Source organism: Rutilus rutilus, assembly GCF_951802725.1.
Source record: "Rutilus rutilus genome assembly, chromosome: 12".
NCBI classification, from domain to species: domain Eukaryota; kingdom Metazoa; phylum Chordata; class Actinopteri; order Cypriniformes; family Leuciscidae; genus Rutilus; species Rutilus rutilus.
In genome coordinates, this window is record NC_140217.1 from 37,955,672 (window position 1) to 37,967,839 (window position 12,168).

The 12,168-nt window shown below is 37.8% G+C and overlaps 1 protein-coding gene across 4 annotated transcripts in view; it reads right to left on the bottom strand.

Annotated features, from left to right (window-relative positions):
- cacna2d2a (calcium channel, voltage-dependent, alpha 2/delta subunit 2a) overlaps positions 1 to 12,168 on the bottom strand; it is a 212,215-nt gene that overhangs the window by 147,250 nt on the left and 52,797 nt on the right. For all 4 annotated transcript variants that reach the window (XM_084425665.1, XM_084425667.1, XM_084425666.1 and 1 more), the window contains exon 3: positions 10,803 to 10,919. In XM_084425665.1, the coding sequence (XP_084281791.1) occupies positions 10,803 to 10,919 (117 nt within the window). The remainder of the gene's footprint in view (positions 1 to 10,802; positions 10,920 to 12,168) is intronic.

Sequence of the window (12,168 nt, forward strand, 5' to 3'; positions counted from 1 at the left end):
TAGTATAAAAAATGCAAATAGTTTGTTAGTGAAACACTGACTGAGCATAAAAAGACAGAGCGCTTTATAGACTTTTTAAATAGATGACACATTTCTTTTGGCGGTCAGGCTTTTTTTTTTATTATTGTGTGGTGTTACTTTATTTTTAGATTTTGGACTTTAATCTAGTTTAAATAAGGACATGTTCTAGGGCTAGTCTGATTTTAATAGGTGGTCTAAACTTGCTGCTCCCTCAAGATTTCTGCTGGTTTCCTTTAAGTTATTCTCTATTTATACTATGGGATTGTTGAATTCTTGACTCTGATTGGTGGATAGACGTTCTAAGATGTTCATAGTTGTACGAAGTAGTTCCAGTTTTGTTCAAACTCCCTTTAAAGCAAGTCAGAACAGCTCTTATTCAATAGCAGGAATATTACAAGGCAGGAATCAAATCTGTCAAAATAGCATCATAAACTGAGCTTTCTTTTTTCAGCTTTGAGCATACGAAAATTCGAATTTTAGTGCATATTTTTAAGGATGTGTTGCATTTTTGCATCAATGACAGTTAAGTACATTTATTATGCAGTTCTCATTACGGCATTTAAATACATAAATTACAAACACCTATTTTAAAAATCCTTACAATAGTTTTTTTTTCTTCTATAATATACTGTATTACAGATATTATGAGAATATAACCATTGAAATTAATAAAAATTACAAAAATCCCCAAATGTAAAACATCCAAACATGGTGGTGAAATTACTTAATAATCATGAAAATTATGTAAAAACAAAATATTATATTAATAATAAAAAAATTACATTCTACAAAAAGAAAATGAATATTATAAGACATTACAGTAATGAGAATTTGTATATATGTATATTTGTATAATATACAGGTTTCCAACAGGTTTCATTTTAATTATGCTGACTATAATTGTTTCTGGGTTTTCTTCTCTTTTATTTTGGACTTAAACGTACACTTGAAGCAACTGAGAAATAAAACCAGATCCAGCTTGTTATGTCCAGTTTTGTCTAGTTTGACGGATGCACCAGATGACATCTGTGAGTTTGGTGTGTGTAAGAGGTTTGTAGCTGATTTGCCTTAAGGTTTGTGATTTTGGTGAGTGAGATCGGCTTTTGTTCTGACCTGGAGCTTCGACATCATAAAGGTGTTCATCTGTCTAATAAGCCGAGCAGGAGAGTGAAGCTTAGCATGGCAAACGAGCAGCTGTAAGTGCACACGTGTACGTGTGTAAGAGAGAGATAGGGAGAGAGACACCGAGAGAGAGGGCAGGGAAGAGGTGTAATGGCTTTTGCTGCAGGTGGTAACAGATGGTTGCTAATGGATGTTCATAGATCTGAATGACACAGGCTAGAGGGTGGTGTGACGCACGCTAGAGAAAAAGATGAGCAGAGAGAGAGAAATAGTGAGACGGAGACAAGTACAAATCACAATAAAAAGAGTACAAGATCTAGATGTACACAAAGTAAAATGGTATTGCTCTTGTAAAGCTCAGAACACTTGATGAGGTGTTCAGCTTTGTTTTATATAAGTATCGACTTCCTCTCAGACGTTTCTCCTAAAAATTCTTTGGGAAAATACAAATATATACAAATGAGGCAGTAGTTGACATTCAAAAGAGTACAGAGCGAAATCAGATCATTTTTAGAAGAATTGAATGACAAATGTTTGAGTTTTTATTTAGCTGATTTTTGTATCAATCTAAGACATTGAAATCTCTTCTGAAACTAGAGGAGTCACGTGTGAGATTCTTTTCCTCAGGAGAAACATCTGAGAAGCAGGAATCACAGGAATCTCTCATCGCTGTCTAGGAGAAACCATTTAGATATTAAAGCAGTCTCGATTGGGATTTCGAGACAAAATGAGACAAACCTGCAGTACATCTGAGGGGAACGTGTTGCTTTGACGTTGTAATTCACAGAACTGTTCTCTAATGACTGCTAGGATCTGAAGAGGATGCACATGGATCATTTACGGCTATTCAAGTCAAATGTTTTGAGCGGTTCTGTGTGATTTTTTTTTTATGTGCTATTTTTGTGCAAGGAGACTTCGGCCTAGTTCTAGCGCCCTCCCTCTCCCTTTCCAAAGGGACCGGAGCGCTATAACCGCTTCACCGTGGGCCTGCAGGAAATTGAAAACTAAATTGCTTTTCTTAGTTTTTCTTTCTCTTTTTCTGAGGCACTTAGACTGAGGGGGGGTGGGGTGGGGTGGGGGGGACAATCGTACAGCTTTTGTTACTGATTCATGAGCGCTGTACGAATGGACGCAGAAACTTCAGGCCATCGATACATTTCGGAACGGTACAGTGAAGCAAGACTACAAATGGAGGAAAGTGCATTTAAATAAATGTGTGAGTGCATGTATATTCATGTTGTGCAATTGTTCTGCATACATTAGCAGCCCCCAACACCCCCTTCCTCTCAATATAACTCCTCCATCTGTCATCGTCATACTCGCCTCCCCCTGACTAAGCAGAAACGGCACCGTACCCTGGAGATTTTCTGCAACATAGATCAACAGGAACTGAATATTCTGTTACCATTACCTTAAGCACGATCACAACTGTCAATTAAACAGATTTTTTTTGCCAAAAGGAAATAGCAGTGTTTGAAATGTGGAAAAATAATAACAGCATTTATGAGATCTTTGTCAGTTGGATTTTATAACGCCAAACATTCTAACAAATGTAAATCAATGATATATTTTTATTTTCTTTACTTTAAGGCAAACACTTTTTGTTATACTGGTTGAAACTCTCTTCACATCCTGATAGCAGCAATCAATAATAGAAGTGTCTAAATATGATTTAAAAAAATGACATACCGTATGTTATGTCTGTGGCGTATTTTGGTTGTGTTTTCTTTTTCCTCTTTCTTTCATTCTTGACTGACATGCGATTGGTTGGTTATCAAGTCAATCGTCATTAGTCAACATGTCGACACCCCTCAAGGAACCAATCCGATCTCACCTTCTCCGTATAAAGACCCGGAAGTGACGAGAGACGAGAGGCACGCGTTTTCTCTCGTTTGTCCTAGGACTAGTTGTCCGCTGCTAGCTTACTCAATTGTTTTTTTGTTTTGTTTTGTTTGGTAGTGAAACAGTTATTTTGAGTTAAAGTTGTACAATTCATAAATATACAAATATGCTGTACTTGTGCATTTATGAATTGTTATTTGCATTTGTGGATCTTTTTTTGTGAATGCAAATTTGGTTGTGCATTTGTAAATGATATTCAGTCAATATGAATTAGGTTATAAAAACTTATTTTGTGAATAAGTTACTTGATGAATAAGTGAATTATATTTTTTTAATTAATTTAGATTAATTTGACTTTAGCGGCATAAACTCCTGCATTGCGCATAAGAAAATAAAATTCTCAACTCTCAAACCTGTAACTCAAGAACACATTTCAAAAGCAATGATTCACTACATTTACAGCAAATGATGGAAAGGATCTTATCAAAGTCCAGGGTTTGCTGGAGCGTTGTGGCATAGATGGAGCTTCCAGCACAATAAAATCAGCCGACTAAACTTGACATGTCCTCGCAGGGACCAATTGACTGTCTGTCGCCTGGATCACACTCTCCAGGTCCCTGTGGGTGCCATGTTAGTGACACAACTCAAAGGCAAGGCAAGAGTGAACTTCGGGTCATCATCGCTCGTCGATCACATGACCAGCCGCCAGCCTTGGACTGAACTCTGAGGGGAAAACCACACGAGTCATGACATGACACATGGTCAGGTGATTTGTACAAATGACAAACTGAACTGTGATGATGAATAAAACAGTAGGTAGTGGTGATGCTGTGGTTTTAAAATACACAGTGAACACAGAGATATCTAAATCTCTATCTGATTTAGAACAAGCAGAAATCTGTGAGAAATATAACGACCCGAAGACAAAAGCTGTAATGTAGGAGCAATAGCCTCGTGGGCAGCACTGTGCACAAGGCAACCCGCTTACGAGTCTCAGCTCGAGGTTCAGGCTTATTTGTTCAATAATGACGTCATCAGTGACTAGTCGACTCGACTTTAATCACATAAATGTCGACTTCTGAAAATCTTGAAGTAGTTCAACCCATAGGGTAGCCTGGAAATCCAGACCTAAATCTGAAAGATTAATGGTCAGGCATCGACTAATGAAAATCGGCCAGCTCGAGGGGCGGCACCAAAGCATGCATTTGAAAATCTCACTGCACGCAATTGGATAATACTACGACCAATCACAACAAGCCCCATACGCTTAGCTACCAGCGGAGCTAGATTAGACTCTTGCCGTATCCGGTCGGCAAAACAGCAAAAACGCCCTTCTTGCAAAGGAACGATTCGAGCGCCGTCTTCTGTTCCTCTTTTAGATAAAAAGCCAAGTCTAACTCGTTCATTGTAGCGGCCAAAGCCGTTTCAAACAACTGGTGTTCATCCATAGCCATCTTGCAATGTTTACTAATGACTTCGACGTCACAGCGCTGTCGTCATCTGTTTAGCTCGCCTCTGGCCCGCCTATATCAGATAACCCGATGTGATTGGTGCAGCTCGGATACAAGGGCATATTTAATGAGCATCATTACTCGTCGCCAGAGTAAACTCGCTGAGCAAATTCAACTTGTGCTCTCGCGAGAACTCTGGATTTCCAGGGTACCCATAGGGTGTAACGGTACACAGAAGTCATGGTTCGGTACGTACCTACGTGCAATTTGCTCCACTTAAACTATATTTAAACATTCAAAACTTAAGCCCAACTCTCCTATACTTCATTTTCCGTGTTCTGCACCGTCCTGTGCGCGAGCCTTTCAAAGTATACTCCTCTATCAGTGAGCGCAGACAGATGCATTTAATGCGTGCGCACTATCTAGAGGACTTGTTTTCAAGCGCTAAAGTCATCCGCACATGCACTGTTCTTCCTCTGCTGTTTTCCCTGTTGTGGCGGTTAGCAAACAGCGTTGCATTACCACACACACACCCTTTCTGGATTGTAATGTGCATCGCCTGTGACTGACTGTATTCGTCGTCTGACTGCATGCACCGAACCGTGATATCCGTACCGTGATGTTTCGGGACAAATTACTAGACTAGATAATTGAATGCACTGTTTTCCTAGATTTATTTACGTAGATTCTCAATAATTATAGCCATAATTAAGAAATAAATCTCTACAAAGAGGGCTAAAAAAAAGTCTACAAAGAGATAAACTCATAAATTAAACCAATAAAATAAACATATATTTTAAACATAAAATAAACCCTACAAAGTTCGAGTCAATTTATTATTTCTAAACTGACAACTTCAGTCTCAACAAGGTGCTTCACGTCAATTTTTGAATGACAGAAAGTCCAGCACAGACATACACATTCTTCTATTTTCTGCCTCATCAGATTTTAAAGTCTGGATTACTTATTTTCTAAAATGTAATGTTTGTTAGCTTAATTAACAAAAGTTAATATAAAGTGCACACCCTCCCTGTTAATGTGCCCCCACAGAAACACAAAAGCGCTGTGTTGCCCTACTGAGTATTTTCTGGCTTATGAGGCTGATCAAAACCGTCCTCTCATTAGTGAAACAGCAGGAGTAATTAATTGTGTGTTTATTTTTAGGGGCGACAGAGAGCACGGGACTAAATTTAGCACGCACGAAGATCTGGGGGCCCGGCCAATTACACGTGGGCAAAGGAGAGCAAACCAGGGTACCACAGTCCAAAAAACAAATTACGATGTGATGAAGTGTGTATACGCTGAACATTATGACACGCTACAACCACCCTGCTTCCTTTCTGTGTCTGCTTTGACAATGTCATACTGAATTACGCGGTGTATACGACGCGAAATTCAGTATAATTCACTCGTTCATCTGCGCAACGTCCAGTCAATACAATCCAGTCTGTCATAAAAGACCAAATCAGGGTGAGTCACACACAATCTACATTATCACATGTGTGCACACACACACACCACTAGCCTTTGGAAATGGTGCTTACTAGTCTGTAAGATGTCATTCTTGCAGAAGTTTCTCCCATGAGGAGAATATGACATCACTGCCGCACACAGCCGTAAGGGACACAGCGTAAGTGAGGCAGTGTGCTCCGAGTTTGATTGGCAGGTTCTGTTCTGCAGTATCAGCTGGTTTGGGGAGCACAAAAAGCAATCCATAAAAGAGAAAGAGAGAGAGAGAGAGAGAGAGAGAGAGAGAGAGAGGCACAAAGCTCAGCTCAGCTGTGATCCGTATGGCTGCAACACTGTTCTTTTACATGACAGCTTCCCAAGCCTGGCCTTGACATCTGTCACTCACACGTACCACGGTTACAGTAATAAAGTTTTAAGAGCTTCTAAAAATACATGGCGGGACACTAACACACAAACGCGAGAAGAAGCAGTCAGACCGTCCCAGAGGAGCACGATCTCTCCGAGAGCAGCGCTACAGCACAAAAACATCAGCCATTCATGAGGAATCTGTCTCAGATCATTAAAATGCTACTAAAAGCGTCTGCTAAACTACCAGACAGGAAATGACACGTTTCAGGACAACATGGCCGACCCAAATGCACATCAGTCCTCTAGAGTAAAACAACGGAGACAAAAAAGATGTTGGAAAGAAGGAGAGCAGAGAGGGATCTCATTCATGAAACAAATTAATGGAACAATTTATGTATCACGAACGGTTTGCGCAGGAATTTGACACATTTAAATGCAACAATTTACAGAGAAATTGAATATGCACATAATTCTATGCAACTGTTTACATATAAATGATTTTAAATCCAATTAATTATAAACATAATTCTATGTGGTTACATAAGAATGATTTTGCTACAAACGATTCAAATTCAGCCAATTCAAGCTAATTCAAAGCGACAAACCAGTTACACAGACATATGTTATGCATATAATCAAATCAATGCAGCAATATTTACTAAAACATGGTTTCAAGAACTATTCATTTTATGCACATAATTCGATGCACTAGTCCTGCAAGAATGATTTTACCACAGACATTCATTATGTAGACAATTCAATGCATTAATTTCTGGTTTTACAAATACTTACATAGACATTTCTTCTGCTTGTGTCATTTCACAAACAATTTACCTAGACATTTGCTATGTGCATAAGCAAATCAAAGCGACAATTTATATATGAAGTGTTTTACCAAACATTTACACAGAAATCTCTTTGTTGTGCACATAATTAAACGCATGGTTTAAATAGAAATGATTGGGATATAAAAAGAAATCTGCAGTGTACTCAACCAATTCAAAGAGACAATTTATATAAGAATTGTTTCACGAATAATTTACACAGATATTGATTATGTATATAATCAATTCAGTGTGACAATTTATGTAAGAATCCTTTTTATGAATAATTTACATTCGTTCTGCTTGATTTTCTGCTCATGGATAAAACAAATGGAAAAATTACATCCTCCTGGCAGCTTTGGTGAACTACTTTGAACAGACTATGATTTGGGACACACTAATGTGAATCTCAGATATTATTTAGGACAGACAGTGTGTGAATTGGGGCGCAGGGTCTATCTTTCACACTCATTAGTGGCGACCTAAAGAAGCAGGTGTGAATAAACAGGTCGATGGAGGTGTGGACCAGTTTCTGTGCTTGAAACAGCATAAGGTAACACTTTATTTTACAGTGTCCTTGTTACATATGTAATAACAGTAAATTATGCATAATTACATGCAACTAACCCTCAACCAAATCCTAACCCTATAGTAAGTACATGTAATTGCTTAATATTACTCAGTACTTAAATATATAATTACACTGTAACAATGACACCTTAAAATAAAGTGTAACCCAGCCTAATTAATATGTATGTGGAAAGCTTTTGATGACAGATGAAGCAGTCAGCTGTATTGGATCTAACGCAGCTGTATCATAAAACCACAAGTGAATGATTTCATAATGCTTTGTCTGTAAATGATGGGTTTATATGGATGTGTTCAAAACACTTACTAGAGTGCAATAGCGAGGTTGAAAATAAGAGGTTTCTTTGTGAACTGGCCATTACACTGTACCTCATTTACAAAAGCATCTGTGGTCAAAATCTCCGAACAAACATATAATCCTCAGATGAGATCCATTAAAATAAACCATCCACTTGTTTCAGACGATGGGATCCTTCTGAAGTCTGTAGAGAGACGCACGAATCATTGTGGTGTCCATGAAGATGTGAAAAAATAGGCATAAATCTAGCTTACACATTTACCCAAATTATTATACGCCTGTTTAGCCGAAGCTAATTTGGGTGGGTTTCTCCATCCCCATACAATGTCTCTTCTCTGTTTTTTACGGCCCTGACGAGAACGTCGGTCTCCTCGGCTGTGAACCGCTCCTGGCGTGCGCCTGGCAAATCCGCCGTTATAATAGCAATCCGCCATGGAACAAGCACGCCTGCTCTTAAAGGGAATGTGAGATGACGCTCTGATTGGTTTATTTCACGTTACGCCCAAACCACACCAATGAGTAATGAAGCTACTTCAGACCAACCCATTTTACATTTGCGTCGAGATCCGCCCACAAAGTTACTTGCGTTTCGCGTTTGATACTTGCGTTTCAGATCGTTAAAGTAGGGCCCCTTATGTGTCAAAAGATAAAGGTAAATTTGATTTCTCATGTCATGACCGCTTTAAATTACTGTATTATACCTAAATTAATACTACATAAAATCCTACTAATCCTACTAAAAAAGTGTCACAGACTTCCTGGTGATAAGGTTTTGAAATAATAATGGCTTAAGATTTTAACTATGGCTTTCCCAAATTCTGTCTATGCACGTTTTTAACTATTTTTTCATGTGTAAAAGATTATGAGATTTCAGCTAATTTATTGACATTCAAACACTGACTCAATTGTGCATACAGCCATAAATCACAATACAAGATTTAATATGATCTATCTTTGTGCTTCATTCCTTTCCTGATTTACCTTGTTCTACATCCTACGTCCTACATTGCTCTCTCTTTCCTCTCGATTTCTCCCGTCTGCAGCTCATTTTGAAATCAATGATTTCAGAACTTCATTTCCTCGCATTTCCTGACGCCTGAAGGGCCGTTCTCATTCCAGGCCCATTTTCTCTCGCTCGCTCTCTCTCTCTTTCTCTCAGTTGTCGGGAGTCTGCTGGGCTTTGGGTGATGGTTCGGTCTAGTCGCCAGCATATTGCTGGCCCCGTTAGCAGCGCGCCCTATCTTTAGCTGTTCGGTCAGACGTCTCATTTGAGCACACGTTTAAATCAGCATCACTTGCATCATTCAAATGAAAGCCAATTGCACAGAATGCATTGTAATGAATCCAAAATGACATGTTGTCTAAACAGAATTCCAATTCGATGAATTGCAACATTGTGAACAAATAACTTTTCGTAAGTACATCAAAAGTAGATGGTAGGGATACGCCAGAATTTGTTATAGTTGTTTATAGTGGTAAAATATCTGCTTTAAAGCACTGGTGCCATCAAAGTAGCATTTGTGCAGTTCTGATCACAACTGACTGCAGTGAGATGCGCCTTTTTTCAATTGGTTTCCTATGGCAGTGAGAGTTCTGCGCGCTGTTTATGCGCCCCAGGCGCCTCGCGGTTTACCGCCAGCTGTGCCTCGCGTTTTTGCAGTTGAAAAAAAAACCCCAACTCCGAGCGGAAAAAGCGCCCGACGTCATCGCGTTTTTTTCCACTGTCCAATCGAATGAATGGAGAGGCGGGCCTTCCGTTTTAGTGATGAAAGCTACAGTTGCTTGAACGCCCGGAGAGTGCGATGATGGAGGATAAACTTGTGGTGCTCTCGCGGGTTACCAGGAGCTTAACGACTTCACGAACCGTAACTACCACAATGTTAACAAAAATAAAGTTAAAAACAAATTTTTAAACAAATTTTTTTTTTTATGTTTTAAACACAAAAAAAAAAGAAAAAAAAAGTGGTTAATAAAAGGCTGATCTGACGTGTACTTGACTGACAGGACAGCTGTTTCAGTGGTTGCCTAGCAACATAAAAAAACGCAGCGCACTGCTCATTCTGTGTGATGGGGCAGTTCTCTGCACCTCGCGTTTTCGAACCTTAAAAACGCGTTATGTGTGATCGGGGCCTCAGAAGGTCACTGCCTGGATAGGGAGTATAGAGCGAGGAAGCACACTAGGGTTCGGAACAGTCCTTTCGAGTATCTTGCGTCTGCATGGCATGACTCACATTGGAGAATCTCAGCTAATCTTGCTCGAATGCCAATTTATGATAAGAAATTCTGAGTGTCTCCCAGTGAAAGACCTCAGGCAGTGTTCATATGCTACTTTTAGTCAAAAGTACTTTACTTACCAAACACATGACTCATTTCTGAAGCTTAATAAACACTCATTTTTCAGCTGGAATTGACACAATGTGCCTCCATATTCTACATGCTTCAATCAGCCTCTAAAAGACTCAAACCAAAGCAACAAAAAAGCACTTCCAGTTCCTCAAAGAATACCATGTCGCATATGTGCAAAATAACATGGGTCGTTTTTTTACGGGAATGTGTAAACGTGATGCTCCCATTCATCCCAAACTCTCTGAGCGTCTTATGTTTTGGCTGTGTGGGTGTCCTGTGGATTTGAAGAGGGAGCAGATTGGAGGAAGACAAACTCATTACCTGCTTAGTTAAGCAGGCTAATAGAGAACAGTGGGCATTGATAATATTTTTTCGGATTAAAAGAGACAGTGGATCGATTCCCCTTTTTAATGTAACAGATATGAGTTTTACACCACGATTATCAACGGCTCGACATCCTGCTGGGAGAGAGGGGTTGTTAGTTCTGCTCACCTCCAGAGCTTTACGTTTTCTTTTCAGCAGATTGGCGATGTCTTCTGCCACCTTCTCCACCAGGTGTTTGGGCGTATTTCGCTCCACATTAAACTGACTTTTCTTCTCATTATAAATCTGTGGGAGGGCAAAGGTCAAAGGTCAGGCACATAACGATTTCCTTTGTGATCAATTACATAAAACAATGCACATCAAAACAATTATATTTTATAATATATATTAATCTAATAATTTATATATTTGCTCCAAAATGTTTAACACAATACAGGCAACTCCCTCAGGCAATCTTACACATGACAGGGTCTCTTCATTGTTCATATAATGTGACTATAATTTAATACAAATTCTTTTATAAACGTAATATTTACAAATGTACATTTATTCCACTTTTCATTTGCACATACGACACTTCTATTTTGCACATAACAACTGTACATCTGTATAGCATATCTGTTACATGTAATTCTGTCTATGCTGTATTTTCTATATTTTTTGTTACTGTATTATATTATATTATATTATATGCATTTTATTGCCTTTTCTATTGTATTATATTCCCTTTTAACTCTCTAATCCATATGCATGTCTGTAACTTTTTACCCATTTTACCTAAATTGCCAATTAATCTAAGTAACCCTTTTTTTTTTTACTAAAACTAAACTAAAATACTATCATTTTAATAAGTTCATAAATGAGTTTAATTGTCAAGTAAAAAATTAACTAAAATCATTGCACTTTATTATTAATGCAATTATATATTAATATTTATATCATTTTAAACATACTGTTTAATATTATCCATACATATTAATATATAAGAATCTATATTAAATATTCATAAATATTTGTATTGACTGAATTAAATAGCTATTTAGTAGTATACAGATATATATATATTTTTTTTTATTATTATTATTATTTTTTTTATATATATTTATATTTCATTTATTCACTTAAAGATCTCTCTCTAAGATTAAAAATCTCTTTTACAGGAGTGTCCTGGCCAAGATAGGCAGCACAGTAGCATATACTGTGTACATCAAGTACTAATAAAGCATGCATGCGTAAAAAACAACAAAAAACATTTGCAATGCAATAGCTCATCCTCCAGTTATTGAATAGTATATTTAAAATGTTCCATTATAATACAAAAATATTCCCAAATAATTTATATAATGTTGTATACTACATAATAAATACAATCTTCAAAGATAACAATGACTAGACTTGACTCTTGAATGGACTTCATAACCACGCAGCAAGAAAATGTAAAGCACTGCATACACATTTATCCAAACAGTACATTTAAAAAACAATCAACATAAATTTTATTCAATTAAACTAAGTGAAAAAGAGTGCAAGTCAG